The sequence below is a fragment of the Alligator mississippiensis genome, chromosome 1, assembly GCF_030867095.1.
Source record: "Alligator mississippiensis isolate rAllMis1 chromosome 1, rAllMis1, whole genome shotgun sequence".
NCBI classification, from domain to species: Eukaryota; Metazoa; Chordata; order Crocodylia; family Alligatoridae; genus Alligator; species Alligator mississippiensis.
The window spans coordinates 179,223,513-179,251,407 of record NC_081824.1 but is presented as its reverse complement, the minus strand read 5'-3'; the positions used below and the strand labels follow the sequence as shown (position 1 = coordinate 179,251,407).

At 45.1% G+C, this 27,895-nt stretch overlaps 1 protein-coding gene and 1 long non-coding RNA gene across 4 annotated transcripts in view; one reads left to right on the top strand and one right to left on the bottom strand.

Moving 5' to 3' along the window:
* Nucleotides 1-21,304, bottom strand: part of ITPKB (inositol-trisphosphate 3-kinase B) — a 96,573-nt gene extending 75,269 nt beyond the window's left edge. The window contains exons 1-2 of one of the 2 annotated variants that reach the window (XM_006272616.4): nt 20,986-21,304; nt 16,846-17,648 (exon numbers count right to left, since the gene is read on the bottom strand). In XM_006272616.4, coding sequence (XP_006272678.1) covers nt 16,846-17,499 — 654 coding nt within the window. In that variant the 5' untranslated portion in view covers nt 17,500-17,648; nt 20,986-21,304. The remainder of the gene's footprint in view (nt 1-16,845; nt 17,649-20,985) is intronic. The other variant, XM_019483105.2, reaches the window with a different exon arrangement.
* A 135-nt stretch (nt 21,305-21,439) lies between these two features.
* LOC132244822 (uncharacterized) lies at nt 21,440-25,227 on the top strand. Of its 2 annotated transcripts, XR_009456604.1 has the most exons (3): nt 21,443-21,769; nt 22,993-23,047; nt 23,144-25,227. It is a non-coding gene; the product is annotated as an uncharacterized LOC132244822 (long non-coding RNA). The 2 variants fall into 2 exon arrangements; XR_009456603.1 differs by having other exon boundaries at nt 21,440-21,769; nt 22,993-25,227.
* Nucleotides 25,228-27,895: the final 2,668 nt, after the last annotated feature.

Here is a 27,895-nt window from a genome sequence, read left to right as displayed (position 1 = left end):
CACAAAAGTTATGGAAGGGTGCCTTGAGTCCAAAAAGGTTGAGAACCACTAGCACAGAGCTTGCAGCATAGGGGTGCACTACATGGAGTCATATCTTGTTTCCATTGAACCCTGTTGTGAACATCCCACCCGTCCCTCTGTTTTCATACCAGTCATCCCTGGTACAAGTTCACTGGTCTCTACAGAGCTACATCGGAGACAAATTTGACCCAGCATCATTAGAGCATTTCAAAATTAAGTGAAACAATGTTCTGTAATCACAGTTGCTCTCCCCAAATACCTGGGTTCCAATAAACCAGGGGAGCCACGTAGGTGGCCTTGCAGCCTGTATTCCTCTGGATTAGCTACTCTTAGTGGCAGAAAAAAATTGCTAAGAGAATAGCACAGACCAAATATCATAATTAGAGGTTATGTGCGTTTGTTTCATTGAGGTCAACAGAAATTGCACATGCACTCAGGAGAAGAATCGGCCAAAAGGTACGCCTGGGAGTTTCCCGCACCCTACATGAACACCAGTTTACTGGTATATGTGCAAGATTGTGTGTCTACCTTGTGGCTGTTGGGTACAAAAACTAGTATTTGTTTAAGTGTTTGATGGGATTAACAAGTATTTTCAGAAGTACTGTATTTTCAGGGCTATTATTCCAAATGGGTAATGCTTGTACAGTCCTTTACGTTGTTAAGTGCTATCACATTGTTAGTATTTCTTGGGCCAGTGCTTGTTTCCGAGATCCCCTTTCTGTTCAATAAATGCTGACACTTACTAATAGCATGCAGTATGTATTTTGTAATGTGTGTTATGATACAGCTGGCTATGCTGTTTAAACTGGCTTGGACTTTCATTCCCAAGTTATTTCACTGCATAGGGTAAATGGAAAATATCACTGTGATGCAACTCTGCTTTCTGATACTATCCAGTAAACTTGCTTTCCTCAGCTGTTTTTGTATCCTGGAAATGTTCTAACTCTGTATAGTAGGTCTACAGCAGGCAGTGCTAATTTGCCAGTGTGCAGATGATTGCCAAAACAGCATCTGATGTAGTATACAGCTCCTTATAATTTCCCTCCTGGTTACACTAGTGCAACTTCCCTGAAGTCAGTATAACAGATGGTGCATAACAGAAGCTGCCCATTGATTTTAAATGAGATACACCCAATGCTGATATCTTTAATTTGGGGGTTATTATAATTAAACATTTCCAGTGGCTCTGAAAAGATACTGAAAAAACACAGAGGAAACAATATCCCTGTCCTTAGCAGGCAGGATGTATGCCCATCAGTTACTAATGAAACACGTAAATGGTACAGTATTTCAATACAAGAAGCCAACCTTAAAGAATGTCAATCTATTTGCCCAGATTAGGTCTGCATCCAACTCCTTTAGCACAGGCAGAAAATACAGCCATTGTAATCAGTCCAATGCCTTGGTAGAATTCAATTATAGGGTAGTTGTAGGGTGTTTAGATAATCCTGCTTCTTTATTTTCAGTATTGTCAAGATCTCTGCTAAAGTCAAGATCTCTGTTAAAATCTTGTAATCTGCAATGAAAAAAGATATTAGCCAGAAGTCTCTGCACTGGTTTCCTGTTTTAGGATTAATACAATCAAAGCTTTTTTCCTATCTCCTGGCTGCTGCTGGCATCAAAGAGCTCTCAGTGCACCTTTATCAATATAAGGCATGATTTCTCTTTTTAAAGTTTTATAGAAGAATCAACTAGAAAATGACATAGCCTTGGGTCTGCAATGTGTCAGATGTGAGCTCTCCTGTTACCTCTGTTATCTTTATTTGTGTGTCTATCTCCATATTTCATCTGGGAGCTACTATTTTCTAAATTTCACAGAGCTGTAAATTAAGCGGATCCCGCCTCTAAAGGACTTATACATGAGGTCTGAGCTTTTTTGGCAAGAAGGGAAGATTTGATTCCTTCATGTTAATTACAATCAACAGATTCCACTTAGTAGATGTGCACTCCTTTTTGGCCTCTAAGTCCATTTAGTAGAATTCCTGTGAGAGGAAGAAGCCATTTTAATTGCAGTGTTGCCAGCTCTTGTAATTTTATTGCATGCCTCATTGTGATATTCAGTGTTCTTCCTAAAGCCGTGGCTCTTGGAGGCAAGTGACTGGTTAAGATTCTCACCTAAATACATAAGATGCTAGCCTTCCTGGTTGCAGGCAAAGGCTGAAACATAACCAAACTGCAAATTAAAGGTTCTAAGACTAGAAAATAAATAAAATGAAGCCAAGGTTAAAGGAAAAAAACCCAAGGTCTTTGAAATTTTAGTTTCTGATTCATGTTTCTGAATGGGCATGGGGTTGGCAAATATTTCAATAGTACAGCTGTTGACAAGGGAGCTTCACAGATGCCCCTGGGCAGGACCAGGCAGCTTGGTAGACACTGGCCTTGATTCTTGGTTCCACTGGAGCCCTTGGCTCCACCAATGTGGAACCATTGGTATAAGAGGCCATAAAGCAAGTTGGACAGTTGCATGGGTAGCCCCTCCACCACCCCACTTAAGACAGTAGCACAGACCTGGCAAAATTTTTCTACCACTCCAATCCCTCCTACCACAGGCAGAAAGGAAGTGCAGGTCAGTGGGCACTGCCCAAAGAATTGGTGAGCATAGCCCAAACACTGTTTCACTCTACTGTTCTCAGCTGCTGTTTTAAGACTTTTGTCCAGAGCTGTAGCCTACCTACAAGGTGTTATGACAGACATAATCTCTCTCTCTGATGTTCTATCAGGATGTTCAGAGCTGTTAGATGGTGCCGTGGTAAAAATGTCTCATCCTGTCTACCCTATCACTGTCATGTGCTACCACCCTTTAAATTGCCCCAATTTGTAAAAGCAATGCAGAAAGGACAGCTTTGACTAGAGAGCTCTGTGAAGCTTCATCATCCAGCAAATGTGTGGGATCCTGCACACTTTTGTATTTTGTGAAGCATTAGCTTGTTGGCTGCCAGTTTCCTTTTAATGAATCAGTTGAATGAGACTAGTGTGAATGTCTAGAAGAGTGAAAGTCTGCCATTCAGCTGTGTACAAACTCAAGTTGTCCTGAAGATTTCCAGATCAGATTTTGAGGCCCTCTGAGTTTAGGTTATTTCTCTAAATGGGCTTATGCAGTCTACCTTCCGGAGAAGCTGCCAGTTATCTAAAAATCCTGCAGTTCTTATTCATTTGATACCACAGGTTTCACTTTGAATCACAGCAAAGTGTGGTTGACCTCAGATTAAACTATACTCCTTGTTCGTGCCATTAGATTTAAGGATTGGACAGGACTAGAGCTGAGAGAATAAATGACTTTTCTGTTGCTGAAAACACAAAAGTTGGAGAAAAAACAATTCAGTTTGAAGTGAAACAGACTTTTAAATGTTTTTTGACAAAACAAAGACCAAGAAAAAGTGTTAGGGGCCAGCCCAAATGTTTCATTCAGCTCCCAAACAACTATCTTTTATTTTACTTTCTGATTACTTAACCTTTCCCCATCCTCCCCACACACATTTTTGACCTTTTTTAAAATTCAGGTCCTTTTTTACGTCAATGAAAAATACCAATTTGCCACGAAGAGGCAAAAATTAAACAAAATGTTTCATTCAGGCATTTCCAAAATGTAACATTCCCTTTTCAAAATGTCTGCACAATGTTTGGACCTATTTAAGTCCCCCATATTATTTCAGCTAAAACTATTTGCCAGATTCCAAGATTTTGTGACCATCTCCAATCCCTCACCTACCACCCTCACCTCATTTTTCTGCAAATTTATTATCCAACAGACTAAATGATCCTAGTTCTCACCTGCCCTGTGGTAAAAGGCCTGTCTCTTATCAAGAGCTGATTACTAACTATGAGCACAAAACACAGCATTGGTGACTTGGGCTGGGCTGGAGGGGTGCAAACATGGCTTTACTAAGACCACCCTCCTTCTGGGCAGCTCAAACAGTCATAACCCTTCATTCTCACCTTTGCCCCAACGTGCCCACAGCCACCTCTCCCCTTGGGCTGCACAGGAGGCAGCATACAGCTTCCTATATGAGTTTTATGCAAATGAACTGGGGGAACTCCCCAAAATCCGCTCCATCCCTTTGACACCACTAGATTATATATAGTTTCTGGGCCCCACACAGGTAAAGCTTAAATTCAAAACCAACCCTCTCAGGGAAACTGGAAAATCTGCCATTAACTTCAATGGAAATATGACTGATGTATAATGAATACAGAGGCTTGATTCTCCTCAGTCTGGCACTATGTGGAATATTTTAGGCCTAGAGATGTGAGTGTAGGTGCTAGCATTCTGACTTGACAGTTTACTCCCACCTTGCACTTACTTTTCAGCATGTGGAAAATTGAGCTCAACAAACGGTCATCACATCCAGGTTCTCTCTAAGTCTCACCAATTCTTTCTACATACCAGCTCTAAGATATACCCTCTCCTGTCTATGTATGCAGCTAAAAACTCTTGCCCAAGTTCTCATCTCACTTACTGATGCATCCTTTTTTTCTGGCCTTAACCAATATAGTCTTACCCTCTAGATATCCATCCAGAAGTCTGTGGCAAAGATCCACCTGCCTCCACCTTTCTGTGCATCTCTCCATCAGTTCCTTCTTCTCTGTTGCATGAAACATAAGCTACATCTCTTTGAGTCTCTTCGTGGCTTATCCCCATGCTCCTACATCTCTCACATTCAGTACTAAAAGATGAACTCCTTCCCCCCAGTCAGTCCACGATACCAACCTTCATTGTCTATCTGCTAAATTTTCAAACAAGCCCCTTAGTGGTAGCATCCACATTGCCCCTTACACTGGGGGGGGGGGGGGGGGCTCTCCACTATCACCTGCAAATTCAGCCCAGTATTCTCCATTAAACTTCTCAAAATGGCCCTTTTTCAATGACAGCTACAAAACCTCAGCCACAGCTAATGCTGAGACCCCAGCCCACCATGCCAATCCAGTCTGTCTCACTGTTTTCTTGTACTCCCCACCTTAGTCTGTCTGTATTCATGTGTTGTTTGGTCTTATTCTTAGATCAAATGCTTTTAGGGATAGGGACCAGCTTTTCATTTTATGTTTGCACATCACCTAGTAATGACTGGTGCCCCTAATGCAAATAACTCCACTGATGCAAACAGCCTCCTGGAGCCTGATCCTGCAGTCTTTGTACAGCATGTGATCAGGGCCTGGAGAGATTTCAGATGACAAACACTGGACCTGGATCCAGATTTATACTGCTTACAAAGATCTGTTTTAGTCAAGGTACTCTTAGCATAGAAACTGACAGGGATGGCAAAGGTGGCTTTATGCTATGCTTATGTTTCCCATTTCTTCTCAACCCAGCCCCTGGTAGAGGTAAAGAAGCTTCCTGGATACTTTGACTTCCATCCCGGCAGCTAACAACAGCAAGAGCATAGTCTATCTGGCAACATCCTCCCTCCTCCTGGAATGACAGAGTTGCTTTTCAGGTTGGCACAACATTGTTATCCTGCCTGGCTATGACACTTGCTGTAATACCCTCTGCAGGGAGTATTCCCCAGTAACTGGATCCACACTGGCCGTTACTCCTTTCTAGGGTAGATCTATTTTGGTATACATTTTGTTTTTACCAGTTGAGCTTCTCCCACAGTGTTAAGCTAACTGGAAAACATACCTTTTTGCCCATCAGAACAGGAAGTGTCATGAGCAAGAAGCTAACATTGTTGGATTTACAAACAAATAGGATTTGCTTCAGCTCTATTAAAAGCCCAGGAGAGAAACCAAAGTTTGCCAAGTGGGAATAGGACAAAATTGATAAGGAATGAAGTTTAATGTACAGGTTCAAGTTCCCAGGAGAAAGTGATGAGTAATCAGGCTGAGGAGACAGTACTTGACAGTGTTTCTGCAAAGGCTGGGTTTCACATATACTGTGCAGACTTGTAGCATATTGCAATAGTTCAGGCAGATCCACATTAATTTCTGAAATCTCTTTTCTATATGTGTTCTCCTTCTCCTCAACACCCAGCCTTCATATTGCCCTCTTACATCAAGGGGAGTTCCTGCAGCTAAAGCCAAGAAAAGGCCTTTAGCATTATGGAAATATATCTCAAGAGATAATAATTAACAAGCTTCTTCTGTAGCTGCTTGAACACACTAGCAATTACATTCCCCAATATCTCCTGGTCCAATGACCACACACTTTGCTTTGAATAAATAACCAATCATGATGGTTGGCGATTGCCCTGAGCCATGATACTTGGATCCCTATTTGAGCATCCCTGCAAGGGTAAACAGTGCTTGGTTCTGGATATTTGGTGTGGCCCACCATAAAAATTGGATTTGACAGTCAATTTCAGAGCCATTTCTTATTCATCTTCCACCCTGCAGGGCCTGACACACACCTTTCATTCACTGAGGTAAAGCAGGTGTAACTCCACACGGTTAACAGGCCTTGAGCCAAGTAGCTACTGTGCATTTTTCATCACTGTCATGTGTATTGTGCAGTCATTTACACCTGTACAAATGTACTATGTAGTAGCATCTTACACCCACTCTGTACTCCTATTAAATGACTTCCAAAGGTCCATGACAATGGTGAATCAGTTTCAATAACCTGAAGACTGTTTGAAACTTGAGGGCTTATTCTAATTATATCTAAATATTCCCCCTAACTCAACATTTTTAATCTGTTATGTAGTCCCCAATGAGGATTTAGCTGTAATTTCTTACTTAAATTCTATGCCAACCTGCTGCTGGATTTTCCATTTGATTATTAAAAGATTAAAGGTGTATGCCTCATCGTCACGTATCTGTTCCTCTGGGTTTCCTCTAAGTAGAGTCTGGTCAGATCAGAGAAGATAAAAAAAACCAAGATACAATCCTGATTCAGGATTTGTCCTTATTATTGTTACTTGGATAAAATTATTACTTGGGATATGTAAACTTTGCTGACTCTTTAAATCTGGAATTTATTAAAGAAAGCATTAGGAATTACAACTTGTCATGAGACTGTACAGCCCTGATTCAGCTACAGCTGTGGAAGAATACATAACAGGAGATCCTGCAGAATTATACAGTTTCAGGCTTAGGTCATCAATTGCCATAGAGAATATAAAAACAAATGTAGCTGAGCCTGGAAAGAATGTTGCTAAAATTGGAAAAACATTTAATGTGAGTAGCCAAGGGGTGCAATAAATTTGCCTTTAATTTAACAAAAACCCACCAGCATAAAACATACCACAAAAGATTGCAGACTTGATTTCTGGTCTGTAGATCACAAGAAAGGCAAGCCTGTCTCTTTTTCTGCACCTATCACTGCAAGTCTGAACACTCCCTACAGTGTGTTAAAAATAAACTGTTAGTAATAGAAACTACACTATATTTCCCTCATATGGTTCTACGTGGGCACACTAGCAAAGCCACCTCCCACCCAGTCCCTCTCACAATAACCCCTCTATGCTAGAGCTTGTGGAGTGGGCTTTGTAAGATGCCTGTGCTGTTCTTTGTTTCTGCTCAAGAAATTCTCCCCTGGCCACTTAAAGTGTTTTATGGCCCCCAGCGCACTGCTTCAGTGGCATGTCGGCTCTCCCAGGGCAAGAGGAATCTCTTCATGGTGCTGTAGACTTTTCCCTATTTAAGTACAGGAACTCTTTGCCACAGTATCTGGCTGCTTATTTCATGGAAATAATCTGAAGGCATTTGGATTGATGCTATAATACTTATTTTTGTGTATTTGAAGCATACATCATAAGGCAAAATCCTTGGGAAGGCAATCAGTGTTTGACAGGCCACTGCTAGGGTTGGTTCTGTTTGTACCCATTTAAGTGTGGGAGGGGGAAGCAAGAACATTCAACAAGACATGAATAAAAAAGGGGGCAAAAAGGGAGAAAGCACACTGAAATGTGAATTCCAAGAGGCCACTCAGCAAGTCTTTTTGCTTACAGACTTCTACTTCCTGGCGGGACAGAATACAAAATGTGTAGATTCTCAAAACATATGTGGCACCTTCATTCTCCCCAGTGTTACTCCAGTTTCATGTTGGGATTCACATCAGCATGCAACTGGGGTAAGGACTCAAGATAATAAAGCTGATAGGACCAGACTGCCAGCTGGAGTACATGAGAACAACAAAAATGGAATCCATGGAGCCACAGGCCACAGTAAATGAGAACAGTTCAATGGGGAGGAAATCAGCTACTTTTGTTCTCTTGTATCTTGATGCATGTGAATTGCCCAAGCAAGGGCAAAAGAACTAGAAGGACAGTTCAGGGTTCCAAATCCAAATTCTCTGGAAAGTGTCTGAAAAAGGGCAGAGATGTGGGAGCTGTATACCTGTAACTCTAGCTGAAGTCCAAAAGTGAAGCCTTGTACAAAAATTCCATTGAAATCAGTGGGGTCAGGGTTTCACCCAACAGGAGCTGTAGGTACTCAGCATCTCTGAAAATCAAGTCCTAAGTGTATATTGCAGAGACGCATCTAATGCCAGAGACTGCACCTTGTTCTGGGGAAATGAGGGCTGCTTTCCCATTACTTAAGTACCTCAATACTACTGAATGTTAATGCAGTTCCTATTGCATAGTGCTAATCAGATAATACTGTACCATTTATAAGAATTTGAAGTGCAAGCAGTAAGAGACATTTGTGTTTCACATCCTAGTTCTCCTCTGAGAACTAATCCCTATGTTTTTATAAACAACAAATCTTAGATCTAAAAGGAACAATTGAGTTTTTTTTGTGTAGGGTGTCTCCTTTTCCCTTCTCATTAAGAACATTTTTTTTTTAAACTATAAAAGCACTTCTTTCAAAACTAAGATGCATGATGCTGTTGAAAATAACATTGTCGTAGGAGGAAGAATGTTAGCTGGAGTCTTAACTGCACTCAGCTGCTTCAGATTTTGATTCTACACATCCTCAAAAAGCTACTGCAACACAGAACAGTTGCATTGGTGCTCACCCATAAAAACAATTTGCACTTCTTTATTAATTTTCCTATTAGGATCTCAAAAAGTTTGACAAACATGCATTACCTAAAATGTCACCGATGCTCTGTGTTCTACGCAGACAGTATTTCATAGTACTGTCGAATGAGAAACCTAAGCACAGTGAAGTTAATTCTCCATTTTCAGAAGGGACCACTGATTTGGTCTCCATCCCTTTACACATACTCACTTTGAAACCCAGAGACTGATTTTCAGTTTCTGGTCAGACATGGGAAGCCAAGAAGAATTGTTGTATGCTCAGCCCTGCTGAAAATTAGGGGACTTATCTGGCTACTATGTATGGATACAGAAGCTTAATCATAGGTATGCGTTTTTGAAAAACTGGAGTATTGTACAGGTTTCCCCTGCTTTATGCCGATTCTGTATGTGCTAATTCACTCTTATGCGGTGACCCTTTTTATACCAAATATTCATTATATGCGAAGTAAATTCACTCTTATGTGATTTGTGTAGTGGAAACCTGCAGTCAGCTGCTTTGTGCAGTACACTGTGGGAGTGATGAGCACCAAAATATAGTCTCCTGTGTGGATCTGTGCTCCTTGCTCATTGTCTACACCATGTGTTTCTGTAGCTGCCATCCCCATTATGACAGTGTCCTGTGCTTGTGTGTACTGTCTGCTGTTGGCGAGTACCAAAATTGTGTTGTAAAAGTGGTAGAAATGGGTCTGGGGGTCAGTACAGTCGAGGTCTTGGAACATATCCTTATTTGTTACATTGTAAACTGGGTTCCCTTTATGCGATTTTGAGTTATGCGCTGTTTTCCAGGAACGCATGTACAGCATAAAGCGAGGGAAACCTGTATTCCTTAACTACTTATAGCCACTGTGTAAGCTGTGGCTGGGACAAAGGCAAAGCCTGATTATAATTTTGTTGACATGAGCTAAAATGTACCTAAGTCCCATTTTCAAAAATGACCAAGGCACTTGGGAACCTAAATGTCACTGAAAAAAAAAATCACTAGCACTTAGGTTCTTAAGTACTTCAGCCACTTTTGAAAATGGGACTCAAGCTCCTCAGCCATTTCCCTTTTTCAGAGATTTAACCACATTTCATTTTTTTGCCACACCTGTTATGTACTAACACATGTTCCTTAGGAAATTGGCTGAGCTTCTGGTGATTAAAGCAAATCAAAATAACTGCATCAGTTTCACCTACTGGTACACACAAAAGTGAACTCTAATAATTGTACAGGACTAACCTTAGCAGAAGTAAGTTTATTACTGCAAGCAAGTGCCACCAAAAGCAAGAGGTGCCATACAGTGATAAAAGTACATGCTGAACAAATATTTTCACTGCATGTAAATCTGTTCTAACACATTACAGAAACAATGAGGAACATGTAGAAGAGGTACTGAATCCAGTCTGATTGCTTTGGGCATTTTAAGGGTCTGTAAAAATATAGGCAAAAATGTTTAAAATGTCCACTAATTTGGAAATGGGATCCACTAATTACAAGATGGCCCACTTCAGATACCTGGGGTCTCATAAGTGGATGTCCTAGAGACCTACAGCTTCAGTTGGTTTCAGTGGGATCTGACCTGTCGTTGTGGGATCTGAACAGTCCATTGTCTTCTCAATACGCTACACCCATGGTGTCTCAGGTTAACTAGCCAAAGACTGAGGGACCTCAAATGAGTGGACTGTTTGGACTTAATTATCCTTCTGGCACTATGAGTCACAACTGCACAGGAGAGAAGTAGAATCCCTAATCGAATCCTAAACCTCCCCAGCTTTCTTTAAATAGAGCTCTGTGTGTGTGGAATTACTACAGAATAAGAAAAAAAAAAATCAATGAATGTACTGATAAACATGTGATGTACCTATTAATGCCATGTGATTCCCCTGCTATATTGCCTGGAAACAGGTAAATGGAGTAAAAACCCTGTTCAACTGGCTCAAGAATGGTTGAAGAAAGGGGAGCCAAAACATTGGTTTAAGTTATGGAAGCATCACCACTGGGTCTCTTCATCTGGGGCTCTGCAGAGTTTAAAGAACATTGCCACATTGGAAAAGTATGGCCAGGAGCTCTGCACTGCACCGCCCAGGCCCTGTGGCAAGCCTGCGGGGTAATACTTGATGACAGTTCGTGTTGACCCCATGGACACTAACTCTTACAGGGCATGTCTTCAAACTTCATTATGGAGGAGCAGAACAAAGTACAGCAAAGAGTGGTCTAGTCGCTGAGTAAGACAGGCTGGCGCAGAACAAGCAACCCAGGGGGTATGTCACTGAGACTGGCCCTCTGGGGATGTCTGAAGATGCCTGGGATTGCCCACAGGATCATCCTGAACTTGACAGGACCCATCCTGTATCCATACACCAAGATGGTCCCTGCTTCTGCTTTGACAGACAACCACCACACCCTTCCCTCAGGGCTCCTTATTACAGAATGCTACGAATTCAAATACACAGGTGCTCAGGGGATTCTGTTCTTCTTGTGAGTTTTTCCATAGCAAAACTGAAGAAGCCTCTCTAGGCAACCAACAAAGTGTGCTAAATACCTGACCTGCACTGCTGAGATACCTTACTTCACCATCATTTAGCGTAGTCATGACAACACTATTACTGTAGTGTAGAGACAAACAAGAATGGCCCCCTCCCCTTGTGCTAGGCACTGTACAAACACAGAGTAGCAGCCATGCCCAGACCTGAGAAGGAGGAGTAACCCACAAACCACACGAACAATGAACAATGCAATGGTGTTACAATGTGCATGCGTTCGCCAAGGCCTGCATGCATCAGCTTAACCCTGTGGTCACGGTTTATAGTGCACAGCCGCTTCCTGATTAAAATAACAGCTAGAAAAGGAATGGAAACATATTCCATCTGGCTGCTTTTTATGGGAACAACTCATGCGAACTATACTTGGGAACACCTCACAGGAAAAAAAACAAGGAGTCTGGCTGGTGCCTGCCTACAGCTCGCTGCACCACCGTTTAGCTCACTTCAGGAATATTTTACAGTCACTGCCAATCAAACAGATCAATAAATACACTTCCCTTTCAGCAGCAAACCCCAAGACAACTGCCAATAGCTCTCACTATTGTGCACATATTAATGACAGTACAGACTCTAGGCAAGCAGTGGCTGTGAGAAGCTTCATCTCTGCCTCCCTGGGACAGGTGGAGACTGTGGAATGTGTTGAAAGTTTCTCAATTGCTACATTTCAATGTTCAGAGGCCTTTGGTTTCTACATTAGTGCATGAGAAAGTGAAGAGGAGAAGCAGTTACTATGCCTCACACTATGTTTCTAAGGCTTTCCCCTGCCCACCCCCCTCCACTCCTCAGGGTTTCATTTTCATAAAGCAAATAGTTAAATGATGTCCCAGGCTCCTTGCCAATTGTGTGTTGCATTCTCTGCAGCTGCTGAATTATTGAGGCATCAAGAATTTGGGGTTTGAGAGCAGTGATTCTCCCTAAAAATTGGCACTAGGTCACACTGAGCAATTGTTTGCTCAAAAGTCACTGTAAAGAGTTTAGCCAGCTTTGGGGAATGGGGACCCAAGCCTCTGGCTGGAGGATCAGTGTAATTCCATTGGTTCCAGCTATAGTTACACTTTGATTGCAACAGGAGAAAGATTCCAGGCAGAGAAACACTCATAGGGGCCACATTTCCCAACTCAAGTCACTAGAGACCCTAGACTGGAGGGTCAGGCACCTGGTGAAGGGGAAAGTTTCTTCAGGGGCCTATTCACCCCCTCAGCTACACTTGTGCAGCACCACTGACTTTAAGGGTTAGCTTCACTCCCCTCTATTCTGTGTAAAATCAGCATGATCCAATGCAAGGATTATCAGCCAGGGTGCCACTGGTCTAAGGGGAAGAAAGGAATCCCCCCCCAGCATGCAAAGCACCAGCTTTGCCATGGTTTGGCTGCTCTCTAGCCCCAGAGTCTAGCAGCAGCTGCGTTCCTCTGGGCTGCAAGGCATGTGAACCTACTGGCCACACTCCCACTGCTTCCCCACTCAGCTTACCAACATATTTTGCTGCCTAAGAAGGTCTGCACTGAGCACTACAGAGCTTCTGTTTGCTTGAGGCCTCCATTTCACATTGCTTGAGAAGCGCAATAGCTCTTCTGCCTTATAAACCTTGCAAGTGTGCACAAACAGGCCTGGGGTTTCCCCTAAGCCATTACCTGCAGCCCAGTGGAAACCACTAACTGAGGCCCTTGCATAGTGTATGCTTCATTTAAACCTTTTGGAGGAGTTGCTATTGGAAAAAAAGAAAGGCTAAGAGTGTACTGCCATTTCACTGTGCCTCATAAATCTTTCACGATATCTCGTCCCGTGTCACCCTTCTCTAACGTCATACATCCCACAGGATCCTCCTAGAGACTTTAAGTCATGTCATGCTGAACGTAGTGAGGAATGTGGTAGATATCTCTCTACGTTAATCAAGAAGGAAGAGAAGCTCTGGAGGTATCTTACTGTACAGCTATATAAAAAAAAAATTGGGTCCTGATTCAATATTTTCTGTGTCAAATGAAGGTGACTAAAACGTTATTCTGAAATATGAGAGCAGGATGAGTCCTGAAACCCAGCTAAAGGGAGTTGCCTGCTCTGCCCCACAAAGAACACAGAGAGGAACTACAATAGACAGCCGGACATCCCTAATAGTCCCGGTAGCAAGACAGCATCCAAAAAGGAAGGGCATAAGTGAACCTACTGTTTACTAAATTTGTAAAAGCCCAGCATGAAATGCAGAGCCTTTAGAAGACCTCTAGCAAAAACCGCTTTCCTGTTGCTCAGCATTATCTCCTTTACAGGTACAGTAACCTTTCCCGCCAGCACAAATAACACCTCTTGCAGATGCAGATAACCAGGACCACATCCTTTGCTGGCATAAAGCAGCAAAACTCAGCTGAGCTCAATGGAGCCATGCTGATCTACGTTAACTGAGGATCTCCCACCAGGGTTTTCCTTCTCAAAAAAGTATCAGCAAGACTGCCAGTAAGATTGCCTGATGCATGCTCCCTGGCCATAGAGTTGGCTTCCAGACAATACATATCATCAAATGGAAATTGGTGAGTTTGTGAAAACAAATGTGGGCGTCTGAGACAATTCAAGCAGCTGTCTTCTCTCATCACTATGGATTTTGAAATGTCTCCAGTGAGAATGCAAAGCTGGGTTTGGAAAGGTTTTGTTTTTTAAGTAGATCACTGATCTGCAGAAAACAACACTGGACCACTAGGCATTCATCCATGATCCTGGTGAAAAAATCTGTATATTGCAAAGCAGAAGATAGTCCCATCCCATCCCCCACCCTTGGCCCTCCAGAAAGCAATGGAGAATCCCCGCAGAGGTTGCAACCCATCAAGCATTAATTGAGATTATACAAATCCTTAACTAGAAAAATCAAACGAAAGGCAGACTAACCCCCTTTGCATTTCTGGAGGCAACTTTGGGCCAGGCTCTGATATTATACTGCAATAATCCCCCTGAAGCCTGTAGAGTTACTCTGGTGGTACAAATACAAGCCATGCCCATGTTGCCAAATTCTGCTAGACCACTGGGCCTAAAGAGTCCAGCAACATTGACAGAAGTCTTCTTTCTGCCTTCAGTGGGGTTTGGATCCTGTTCATTGTCAACAGTGGGTCTTACAGAAAGACTTCATAAAAGTTTATCCATGGACATAGAAGAGGGAAAACTATTTTCAGCAGTTTTGTATAAAAATCAGTTTTGAGACTTCAAGAAACGTTCCTCCACACTCCTGGAAATGATCTTGTCTTATCCACTCCAGCAGTCAAATCTTTTCAGCCCCGATTCAGAAAAACTTACTGCAGATAACAATTGTCATTGATAGAGAAATAATGCACACAAAGCCAAATGTTGTCAGCTACAGGAATATTGCCATGACCAAAACAAGTGATCCAGCTATGAATCAAAGGACCTGTCTGTGTGTACAAACCTCTCTCAAAACTTTACAGGCCATAACATTCACAACTTTTTCAACTGCCATTCTACCCTGCTGCCTCTCTGGCCAGCACAGAACTGGCTTTCAATCCTTGCTACATGAAGAAACAGGCAGTTAAACAAAAGTGTTTCTTGCTGCATCCTGATAAATGGCATTACATCCTTTCTCTGCGATGGGCTTCATCCTTCTATTCTAATTAGATTCTTATGCCACATGTCCTGATGCCACTTAAGTTAATAGGAGTTTCACTATCACATATTACAGGATACGTAAGCTTAATAAATCAAATCGCTGGAAGATGATGAGACTTGTTACTCCTCTTGAAATAAATGAGACAGGTGGGTGGCTCCACATCTTTCAGGATTTGCCAGTCGAAGGCTCTGGTTTTAATCTCAAAGCAATTAATGGATCAAGCCCCAGGTACATTAAAGACCAAATTGCATTCTACCATAGACAGCTGCACTCCACAGAGACAATGCAGATCACAGAGCCCAGGACTGAGCATAAAGGAGCTGGGGAAAAGGTATTCTCGATGGAGAATATCCAGATGTGGAGCAAACTTCTCTAGATCAGTGAAACCCACAGCATGACTACCTTTTTCAGAAATATTGGAAAAGTTTCCTTGTCCTTCCTACCATCAGAGTGTTATATAACACCAACACCCCTTCTACCTAAAACACCCTAAGCACGCTAAAAACCACCCCCGAAAGAATCAGCATAAATGCATAACTAACAAGAAATAAGGAATATTAATCTTTCCCCAAGCAGTTTTTATTCCAAAGGAAAAGTACCCCAGATCCCATTAAGTCTACAAGGGACTTAGCTATCACTTGGTGGTAGAAGGTGCTCAGATGAGACGGTACTCAGCAGCACTATAAATGCTAAAATAGACAACTAGATAGAGGCCCACTGGGATTACATTTTGAAGAAGAAATACTTAGGCCTGATTCCCCCCTCTCTTGCACCCACGTAAGCCAAGGGAACTCCTCAGAAGCCAGAGAAGTTATGCCGGACTAAAACCAGGGCTAGTGAGAAAAGAGCAGCACAGCGACTTGAGGTGAAATAGTTAGAGACAAATGGTCTGGAGACAGACAAAACTCCTACCCAAGGACTACAAGCCTAAATACTGCAAAACTGGGCACTTAAACAAGATCTACAAAGCAATTAATTTTCATCCTGTTACTAGTGATGATTTCTATGCGTGTGTATGAGAGAGAGAAAGAGGCTCTTAAAAGCCCTCAAGTCTCTCCAGAACACCTCCAACTCATTCTGATCTCTACCAAGTCAGACAGAGTCGCGTGCCTAGCTTGGCCTTCATCAGAACTGAATAAGCACACTGGAGTAGCGGTTAACAATGGTTGGGAGGGGGGAAGCCTCCTTTAAGTTATGTTAAGAGACAATATCCAGGTCTTTTCCTGCAATGGCATCAGAAAACTTGCTCCCAAGGCTGACAGGAGACTGTCTCTCTTTGTGGGACTAAGACTTGAGCTGTCCCCTACCTCTCATCAGCAGGGCTGGGAACAAGGCTGGGAAGGAAATGGGGGCAAGAGGACAAATTAAGGTGCAGAACCTGGTGGAGGTGGTGGCTAGTAGGAGGGCAGGGGGTGTGGGGACTTGGGGAGGCAGATACGGGGAGTAGGAGATGGATACCTGAGAAGGTGGGGGGACCTGGGGAGGCAGGTGGCAGGGGGAAAGGAGGAGGTGGGGGGGCCTAGGGACACCTGCAGAGGCAGGTGTAAGAGGAGTGGGGGAGACCTGGAGACACCCGAGGAGGTGGGGGGGATCTGGGGACACCTGAGGAGGCAGGGTTGGGGGAAAAAGGGGGAAACCTGGGGTCACCTGAGGAAGTGGGTGCAGAGGAGAGGGGGAAGGGGGGACCTAGAGACCCATGAAGAGGTGGGGGGGACCTGGGGACACCTGAGGAGGCAGGTGCTGGGGGGCATGAGGGAGGCTGCTCTTGGCAGGACTCACCACGCGGGGCTTGTGCTGATCCAGGGTCTGCAGGAAGGCGGAGGCAGGCTCCAGGGGCCGCTCGGGGTCGCTGGAGACGTCCTCCTCGGACTCTTCCCAGGACGAGGAGAAGCCGGTGGACGAGGCGGAGGAGGAGGACAGCTTACGCAGTGGCACCGTGGCGGGGGGGCCCTCGCCACCCTGCTCCTCCTGCGCCCCCAGGTCCGTGATGACCACGGCAGGAATGCTGCTGCTGCCGCCCCCACCAGCGGGGAGCTCCCCCTCGGGTGCCCTACAGCCCGCCCAGCCACTGCAGCACCCGGGCCCGCTCTGCATAGCCCCCTCGACGGCGCGGGGCTCCGGGGCGCCCTCCGCGCCTGGGTCCGGGGCTGCTGTGGGGTCGGGCGGGGCCGGGCGGGGCTGGGGGCTGCGCGCCCGGATGCGGGCCTCGAAGAGCCCAACGCGCTGGGTCACCTGCACGTGCTGCAGCTCGCGGGGCCGCGGGGGGCGGGCGGGCGGCGCAGGGCTCAGCCGGGCCGGGACGAGCAGGGCCGGGGGCGCCGAGGGACGGCTGCTGCTGCTGCCGCCGTCGGGGCCGGGGCTGGCGCCGCGCTTCGCCTCGCTGCTGCTATTCATCATCACCAGGCTGTTGAGCGCGTAGTAGTACACGGCCATAGTCCCGAGCCCGGGCGCGCAGGGGCCGGGCCGCCGCCGTAGGGGTCAGCCTGTGCGGGGCGTCCAGGCAGCCGCGGCATCGCCGGCCGGGCGGGAGGGCGACGCGGGGGCGGACCTGGCCTCCGCCCCGGGCTCCATGCGCGGATCAGCTGCGGAGACACGCGCGGGTCGGGTCAGCGCGGGGCAGGAGCCGAGCGGCCGCCCCCACCCCGACTGCAGAGCGGCCTGCCCGCCCCCGCCCGGCTTCCAGCTTGTGTGAAGCAGCTTCCCTCCCGACAGCCTCCCCTCCACCTACACCCCCCCCCGCAGCTTCCCCTATACACACACAGGCTCCCCTACACACGTGCATGCATGCACACCCTCCTCTTCACATACATATAGGCTCCCCTGCACCTATACACACAGCTTCCCCTATACACACATATAGACTCCCCTGCACCCATACACGCAGCCTCCCCTATACATATACAGGCTCCCCTACACACCCACAGGCGCGCGCGCGCTCCCCTATACACATGTATAGGCTCCCTACAAAGCCTCCCTTATACTCACAGGCTCCCCCTACACACACACAGGCTCTCCTATACACATATACAGGCTCCCCCTGCATGCACGCACACACACACGCTCCCTCATACACACTTGAAAGCTCCACTACACACATAAACACAGCCTCCCCTATACACACATGCAGGCTCCCCCTACACACACAGAGGGGATAAGCCCCCTCAGCATCATGGGTAGTGTAGTCCAGCCAGCACACCACCCCATAGACAAGAAAGAGGAACATGAGGCACCGAGACTACAATACCCATGAGCTGCCCCCAGCAGCATGTTGCAAATCCACATGTTCATGTTTTGGGTCAAAAACATGGGGGTCTTTGGCTGAATTTTTTTTCCAGAAGGCCCAAAAGTCGAAATTTTTAACCAAAAAATTGACTCTAGTGTCTACAGTAACTACAGGTGACATCTTTTTGCTATATATATGTATTTGGGTATATAATGTGCCTGTCAAGGTTCTTTGGGTATATGTGATATCTTTTATTATGTGTCTGTCTGAATACAATATGAAGATCAAGCAAGCTTTCGGACTCCTCTGTGTTTCTTCAGGGTTCACCATATAATTTGATATGATATCTCTATCATATGATCCTGTAGATATAATTGTATATTTTTGGGCAGCTTTGTATACTAAAGATCCATTCCATTGGATCGTAGGAAAGAAGGGCTAGAAGGGACCTCACATCTAGTCCAACCTCTGTACTCAAGACAGGATGGTCCCTTAAACCAATGTTTCTCAACTTTTTAAGTAGCAAGCACTCCCTAACTTCTGAAAATTTTAATAAGTACCCCAAACACTCAATTTTCCAGGGGATTTTGTATCTGAAGACTAATGTGTGCCGTATGTTGGAAGAAGGGCTGTGTATATAAGGCCATATGACAGATGTCTGATCTGGTGTCGGTAGGGTTGCCACCTTTTACACCAGGGGTGCACAACTCAAGTATGTACCTAGGCCAGAGGTGATGTTAGCTAGAGCTAGGAGGGCTGAACCAAATTATTACTGGGAAATTTAATTTTTTTAATTGCACCAATTTTTTTGCCATAGTTTTGAGAGGAAAAGAGGGCGAGAGACAGTGTTGGGGTACCCATGTACCCCCTGCCTGTGTCTCACGTACCCCCAGGGGTATGCGTACCACAGGTTGAGAAACTACGCCTTAAACCATCCCAGTTACATGTCTGTGCAGCCTGCTCTTGAAAACTTCCAAGGATTTGAGATTCTACTGTGTTCCTCGGTAGCCTGTTCCAATGCTTGAGCACCTTTATTATCAGAAAATTTCTTGTAATCTCCAACCTAAATTTCCCCTACTGAAACTTGAGGCCATTACTTCTAATCCTGTCCTCTTCAGTCATAAAGAAAAGCTCATCTCCATCCAGGTATGTCCTAATCTCCCTGTATGTTTGTGCTCATCTGTATGGCTTTGTTTAGCTTTATATATATTAAGCCTTATCCTGACACATTTACTCTGTATAGCAAATCTCTATGGTATATATTTATGTATCCATCTCTTCAGCCTGCCATACACACTTGAAACAGCATGGGTGTCTAGCTTGTGTCTTGTGTCTATGAAACAAGGTTCCATATATGGACATCTATATGAGTGTACATAGCTCTGCCTGTCTGTGTATGCTCAATATGCAAGTGATTCCACTTAAGTGAGTGACCCTTTGCACCCATGTGTGTTTCTGGCCCTCTTTGTTGGTGTGTCTTTTTTGTATGTTATGTTTCTTTCTATATGTATGTCTCCTCTGTACAAGTATGGATGTACTGTTTGAATTACAGGCTTCTTTTCACACTGCAACATGTAAATTCTATGCATGCGAGATAGGCATGAGAATATCTCATATATGTGAGGTACCATATGGGCACACAAGCGACAGATCATGTGCATATGGATGGATCTGTGCCCGCTTGTGTTTCTGCCCATGTTATATTTCTGCACGTCCCTGTGAATCTATGTGTCACAAAATGCCTTTGTATGTTGCGCTGTATGTATATAAATCCCATTTGGAATTTATTCACTATTCACTCCGGTTTGCAGGTGTGCACACACATACACATCCCATATGTGTGTGTCTGTGTGCGCACACAGTCAAAGATGGCAGGGTGCTTGTGTTTACATGTACTTCTGGAATTACATCAACCCACTCTTTGTTCTGGGTTCATGTTGTGATGCTGTGCAGCTGCACGAGTGTCCAGGTGTGTGCAGATGTCATGCGTGCAAATGTGTGGCTCTGATGTGCGCATCCCTACGGGTATGTCCAGGAGAAGCACATTTGGACACATATCTCCTATGCCTCAGAAGAACAAACTGAAAGCCTCTCATGCTAAACTGTCCAGAGAGGTAATGAACGGCAGTTTTGCTGACAGCTCGCTTTATTCTGGCTGCAGAAGTCTCTTCAGAGAGTCTAACAGCCCTATTTTTCTGTCTTTTACATGTTCTTCAAGTGTTTAACAGGGGGGTGGGAAAGATCTAGCAGCCTCTTCCTGCCACTGAATTCTTGCCAATAAAAAGGAGAACTTTTACAATCTGTTCTCCTATGCCTGATCCTTGTCCACTAAAGACATTTTTCTTTTTTTGTGCAAAAATCGAGTTGGCCTAATAAAAGCGATCACCTCTACCACGAGTCCTGATGCCTTTTGCCAACAAAAAGGCATTCCTGCCTGCTGCTGATGTGGGCCAGGGGCGCAGGACAGCTGCTCATGACATCGTGGAGAGGAGGCTTGAAATGGCATTTGCAGAAATGCCTTTTTGAGCAGCATTATGAAACGCCTGCCATTGCTTTTGACCCAGAACCCGAGCCTGCACCCTGCACCCCCCTCCTGCTCCTGCTCTTCCTGGGAAACACAGACCCCTCAGGAAGCAAAGCGGGGGGGGGGGGGGGGGGGGGAGGGGGGTAAGTCAAATGAAGCAGTCCAAACTTACCTAGGACGTGAGGGATTCATGCAGAGTTCAGAGCCCTGCTTGCAGTTCACATCGCTTTGAAACACCCGCAGAAACGCGGAGACCAGCCCGCTCCAGAAATGATTTCCTCCTCCAGATATCCAGATCGAGATGATTTTTTTTTGTTGTAGAAGCAGTCAACTGTTATACATGTATATTGAATGAGAGGGTTTTTAAATAAAAAAATGACAAATCGAGTTAGCCAGAGCCGAGGTGCGCGGGTGCAGCGCGGGGCGGGGGCGGCGGCGGCCGCTCCGTGGTCGTGGGCCGGGGGCTCAGCCCTTCCCCGCCCGCCGCCGGCTCGGGAATGCCTCCGCCGTGCGCCGGGCTGCAAAAGAAGAGGAGAGGAGAGGAGAGGGGAGGGGGTAGGAAAGCAGGAAGGAAGTTGTGAGCTTGTCTGGGGTTGAACTCAGCGGAACAAGTTTCTTTCTTTTTTTTTTTTCCTCTATGGCTTGGCAGGACCGCTGGAGGGAAACACTAACAACAACAAAAAGTTTCCATTGTTCACTAGCAAAGAAAAAAAACCGTTTCAACCTCTGTGGGTAAAGATACACCATCCATTTTCCATCCCTCGCTTGATCTTACTAGATATGTCTTGCCGCCGCTGTTTTGAAGCCTCAACCGAGTTTCTTTTCACCAAGAGGATCCAGGGGGGCCGCTGCCTTGCGGCTGTAAGGGGCCCTTGGAAGACGCAGGCCGCTCAGCCTCTCCCAGCCGCGCAGGTTAGGGGGGCTGGGAGGGAGAGCGGGAAAGTAGCAATGGAGAGGTAGGTTTGCCTTCTCTAACCTGGGTAGTATTTCTGCTGCTTTCGCTTTATAGCTTTTCTGATTAGAAAAATCAGGTGAGGAGTCATTTCTCTGCACAAGCCAAGCCGAAGTGTTTAGGGGTCAAGTCAGCCCCACTGAAATCCTGGTAAGAGCCTGTGTGCAAGTGATACTTAGGGCATGGGCGAACCAGGCAGTCACCAGACAGAAAGGGGGCCCCAAAATGGTGGGGAGGTTTCCGTTGTCCAATTATTGTTATCGTTATCTCCAGCAAAGGGGGGCCTGATATTTATTAGTAGATGTTTAGCATTGTAAATCAAAAAAAAAAAGCTGACAAAGCCAGTAGGGAAATACATAGCGCCCAGGCGAGGGACTAACAATAGAAGGATGGGGGAACACTTGATCTGAGCCTTCAAGGGGCCGAGAAGTGATGGAGCCACCAGGAGTCTAGGTACAGTGCTGCTGGGCTCACCTGTTTGAACAGCTCTGTTTTTCTAGAAACCAGCTTGGGTCTGTCTGATTGGTTCCCAGCCTGCTCTTTTTAGTCATGGTACACTGGTGCAATGTAACCATAAAATGGTACTTTGCTGTTTTGATAATATTTGATACCTACTTTATACTGTGCTAAATGACTAAAAGATGCTGTGCAATAGTGCAGGAGTTGTCAGCCGGGCATATGCATACCCCTATGGGTACTTGAGATGGCCCCAGGAGGTACATGCAGGTGGGTAGGGACGGAGCGCCGCCACGCAGCATCCTACACTGCTGCACAGGTGCTGCCCACCCAGCCAGACACGGGGGGCAGGGGAAGCCCCCCCCTCACTGCTTGCCATCCAGCTGCACAACACTCCCCTTCCCCTTCCCCCCCCTACCCCCCCAGCCAGGGGTACACTGCTCTGTGTCCGACCGCTGGGGGTACAATGATGCAAAAAGGTTGAAAACCCCTGCAATAGTGAATTCTCCATACAGATTGTCAGCTGCTGCAGACTCGCTGCCCCACAAATAGGGATGTTCGCTGTGGTTCTTCCCCCATATATGTGTACGGCACAAGGCACAGAGAAGGGCAACAAAAAGGATCGGGAATATGGAGCAGTTTAGGTAAACCCTGAAATGAGAGTTTGGGGTTGCCCATGGTTTAGCTACATCAAAGATGACTTAGCTCAGCTAGGATTTTGTACCACGACAGCTATTTTGAGCTAGCTGTCTTGGTATGTTTTTTTTGCAGTGAAGACACAGGAGGGAAGAGAGGCAGAAAGATCTCCGAATTTGTAGAGCCAGAGGTGAGTTGGCAATCCCCCAGACAGACAGAGCCACTGGGAATTAGCACATATGCTTTCCAGTGAAAGCAATGTTGTTTTATTTCAAATATTGCGCAGGAAAAGAGATCTTCCCACAAAAAAACTTTTTCTGCAACATCTGCACTCATTCAGTCCTTCAAGGATCTCCAGGAATACCAGTACACGATTAATCAGAAGTAATCTGAAGAAGAGGAATTTAGACTGTCCACAAGTGGCTTTCACGTTCCAAAGCAGGACATTAGAGTAAACAGCTTTGCTTCCGAGACTGACACTTCTGGAGTATGGTGGGAAATAATGATGTATGAAATAATTATGTTTATTTTGCTGACACGCACATCTTCTGTTAGCATATAAAAATCTTCCCACAAAAAGAATGGATTATTTCAGGAAAGGTTTTCTGTAATGCTTCAAGTTACTAACCCTGGAACACAGCTGTAGGCTTGAAGGAAGGCCAGTGCAGTGGCCAATTAATTATAATACTTTATTTAAAAACACATGTTGTAATAAGAATACACTGTGCAGTTCAGCCACATCTACTAGCCTTCAGGGCTGCGTCCAGGCAAGTGCAGCCGTGCGGTATGTGGTACATGTCTGTGGCGCCACGTCTGCAGCATGCAGTACATATCTGCAGCACGCGGTACACATCTGCGACACCACATACCACCTGTTCAGCAGTTCTCCGTGCTGCAAAGGAGCAGTGCAGGGGGCAGGGGTTGGGTTTGACCCCTGGATATCCAGGGGTCAGAAAAACCCATACAAAAAAAAAAATGGAGCGGCACATACAGCGGCAGCATGTGTCACTCAAACCCAGAGCAGGGCCAGCTGGAGCTGTGCTGTGGCTGCTGGCCAGGCTCTGAGTGACAGGATTGCTACTGCTGCAGCCCCAGGAGGCCCCCAGGTAAGACTGCGGGGGCCAGCCCCAGTGCTGGCCCCAGCCTCCCCTACCCTACCCAGGGTAACCTACTACACACCAGAGGGTGCATGGCACAGGTGTTCCCTGGGGACAACTAGTGGAGGCATAAGGTACACCATTGCTAGTTGTCCCAGAGGAACCAAAAGTTCATACTCTTCTGTATGAGGCCCAGGAGTGTGATATACTGGAGTATGAAGCTTCTCCAGCCAGAAGAGAACTCTGTTGCCTGTCTCCTCAGTAATGTAGACTCCCGTGAGCACATCACATATATACTCTGCTTTCTATCCTGGCTTCCTATAGGATTTTGAATTGAGTTCAAGTTTTTGGTCCTAATCTTCCAGGTTTTCTACAGCACAAGCCACAGAATATCTAAAAGATTGCTTAACACTCTGGGATGGAGACCAGGGTTGACATTTTTTCTTCACTAGCACAATAGAAGGTAAAGCTCATTTGTGAAAAAGGGGTAAAGCTCATCCTCTTCAACTCTCTTGAAGGGGTAAAGCTCATCTGTGCAGGAGGGAGAACTTCCTCAGGAGGTTGGTCTGAGATGGTGGAGCACACTCCCCCCAGGCCTAGGGACTATCACAAATTTTACTGCCTTCCACCCCAAGTGCAAGACACATTTATGTGACCTTGCCTCCTCTACCATGAACACATAGTACCATGTGCATGTTAAAAAACATAACAAAAACAGTACTGAAAGAAGAGACTGTACTTCACATGCTTCTTCGTCTGGGGAGAGGATGGGAGAACACTCACATGACAAGTTTTAGTTACACTCTCAATACACTAATCTGGTTATAAATGTGGTATAATAACCTATATAGAATAGAACAGAATACCCAATCTCTGCATACTTCAGTATCACCCTGCTATTAATAACAATGACTGCAAACTATCCTCATGTTGAATGCGATTCCATGTTAATAGATGATCGGGGCCTGGTACTAATAGCACCAAAGTCACAAGTTTGATCCCAGGGTTGGACTAGATGATCTCTTGAAGTCCCTTCCAGCCTTACTTCTCTATGATCCATCTCTGCGAAATAACAGGCTTTCTCTGTGTATTAAAAATAGATTTTCAGAACCGGTGTATCTATTACTGCTTATCTATCTCAGTATCTGTGAATGGTGATAGCGCCCTCTCAGTGCAAGGTACCATTTCACTGATTCTTTCTGACAGTAAGTCCAGCTTTATTATAAAATGTATACATAAATAGATTAACATAAAGCAATTCTACATAAGTCAACCGACTTCCTCTATGTTTGTGTCAGTGTGACTGAGAATGATTTGGCTAATATTTTATAAGAAAAGTAGCCACTGATGACCTCAGAGGAAATACAAGACTGAACTGCACGTCAGGAAGAGGATGGAAGTCACACGAACAGCATGCTTCTGAACATCCTAAGGATGAGGCACAGGGTGGTGGGTGAAGCATAAGACTGAGAATAAGGTGTCACATGTTGGTTCCACTCCAGTCCCTTTTACACTGCTTCAGTAGTTCAGAGAGGCCAGGAGACAATCAGCTCATGCTAGCTGAGAATTACTCTGATGTAAGGGAGCTCTGTTAAGCCAGAGCTGGCTTGCTTGTAATTGCTCTACTGCCTTCTCACCTCAGACCTTCACACAGCTGGACTCCACCATAGGGTGTATGTTAAGGTGGGAAGAGAGCAGAGGTAGGGAAAATTGTGTTGCAACCAGTGCTCAGCAAACATATAGTCTGGTAATGACTATAGGAAGCTGGTTGAATTTAGAGCAGCCTCTAGGTTTCACTAATCAATGCCAACATTCATATCAGTGTAAAGCTACCTTGACTATCAAGAAGTCAGCTGTGGTTCTGAAAGCTTCTCTCCCCTTCCCTCTGTTGCTCTACCTGTTGTGCCAAACAGACACTCAGTACAGCACAGAACCCGAGCCAAGGATTTATAGGCTCTGTTCCTGGCCCTGTTCTGCTACTGACTTACTGAATGTCTTTGGGGGTGTTTCTTTTTGTCTTAGTTTGCCTTTCAGTGAAATGGGTAGACTAATATGTATTCTGCCACAAAGGACTCTATGGGTGCCTATACATGAGCATGGAGGCTGCTACAACGCACTGGAATTCCAGTGCATCAGAGCAGACTCAAATCGCATGCTCCAGCAGCTTTCTGCATCTCGTGTATCAGCATCCTCATGCTTAAAAATGGTGGCATGGGCACCTGTCGAATGAACTTTAGTTCAAGCGGCCCTGCCACCATTTTTAAGTGTGAGGGCACTGTTACAGGAGACACAATGGCACTTTAATTAGAGCAGGTCTCAGAGCTGTTCTAATTAAAGCACCACCCTCCCACCCCTGGAGTATGTGTACAAGTGCCTTATAGTTATAGATTACTTGATGCTTGTAAAGTCTTTGAACCCCTTGGATGTAAAGAGATCGTGTACATAAGTGTAAAGTACTTGTACTATACTAAGGATTATGTGCTGCAGAGGGTTGGAGACAAGTGTTCTGGTATCTATGTATGAAAAGTATTATACAAGGGCTAAGTACTCTGAATAGTGATTATATACACATACATGCAGAAAGAGAGAGTCCCTGGCCTTTCCCCCTGGCCTTATACAAGCATCACAGATTTTAGTCATTATTGGGCATGTCTACACATCACTGTATGGCAACGTTGCTACGGCACTATGCTTTAGTACTTCCTTTTGGAAGTACTAAAGCACAGCGCCGTAACCACCTGTACTGTGTCATGCGCACAGTGCATGGTTAGATTTCACTACTACATCGCCATAGTGGTGTGCTATACCAGGGGAGTGCACCACTATGGTGACATAGCTGCCAATCACATGCAGACCCATGTGATCACTACGTCACTGTTCTGTGCCATACGGCAACGAAGCGCGTTGCTACTAGGGCAACGTGCAGATGCACCCATTGTTCTGTTTGATGCAACAGATCTTTTTCTAATGGGAACTCTATGTCCTCTCAGGTAACTAACTTGTGTAAAGATCTACTAAAATATGAGGGGATTTATTATGAACATGTACAGGCCTTTATGTTGTGTAATTCCATTGACTTCAGTGGCATTGTTGCTACTTTATCTCAGGAGAGAAGAAACAAGGTTTATAATATGTATCTGTCAAAGATGTGTCCTCTGTTTTGCAAAAGTGTGTTAGTCCATCAGTAAGCCGGCCTGTGGTTCCTAGTTGCTAATAATAATATTTGTACGTCTACATATCTGTAGCATGTCCTATGATTCAGCATTAAGGTTTCCTTTTTGCCCAGAACTCACAAAGGGTGTTAAAAACACATTAAACTTTTTTGCTGTTGGAGGGGGCAGTTCAGAAAGAGGGTGCAAAAGAATTACAAACTCTCTCTTTTTTTCCAGTGCTGCTAAATGTTATCAACTATTTCTGGAAGAAGGGATAAACCTTGAGTCTTCAAGTAGAATTTCAGTGTCTTGGAAGGGTCTCTGCTACCCTTTAACCAAAATGATTCCACTGTGTGGACTGTGACTTCATAACCATAATTGGACAACTTTGCATTCATATAAAATCATCTTATTCTGCCAGGATGAAGACAAACTGTGGGTTTTTTTAAGTCTGTAATATGTCATAAAAGTCTGTTTCACCGGCACAGGCATGGTTGCTCCCTGCTTTTGTAAAAGGTGATAGATGTATATTGTGTGACATGGCTGAGATAATCCACAGCACCTTTTTCAGGATGAGGTGAACAGGAAGTCACAGGAAATGTTGTCAAAGTTTCCATTCTCTGTAATAAGTGGCCTCTGGTTTGAAAATGGAGGGGGAGGGAGTAGGGAACAGAGGACACAGGGCGCTTAAGAAGAATCAGTTTATATTTTTAGATCCCACAGTGGGAGACGGGCATTTAAGTAAAAATTAAGCACCATAGATGCATGCAGGAATCTATCATTTCATAC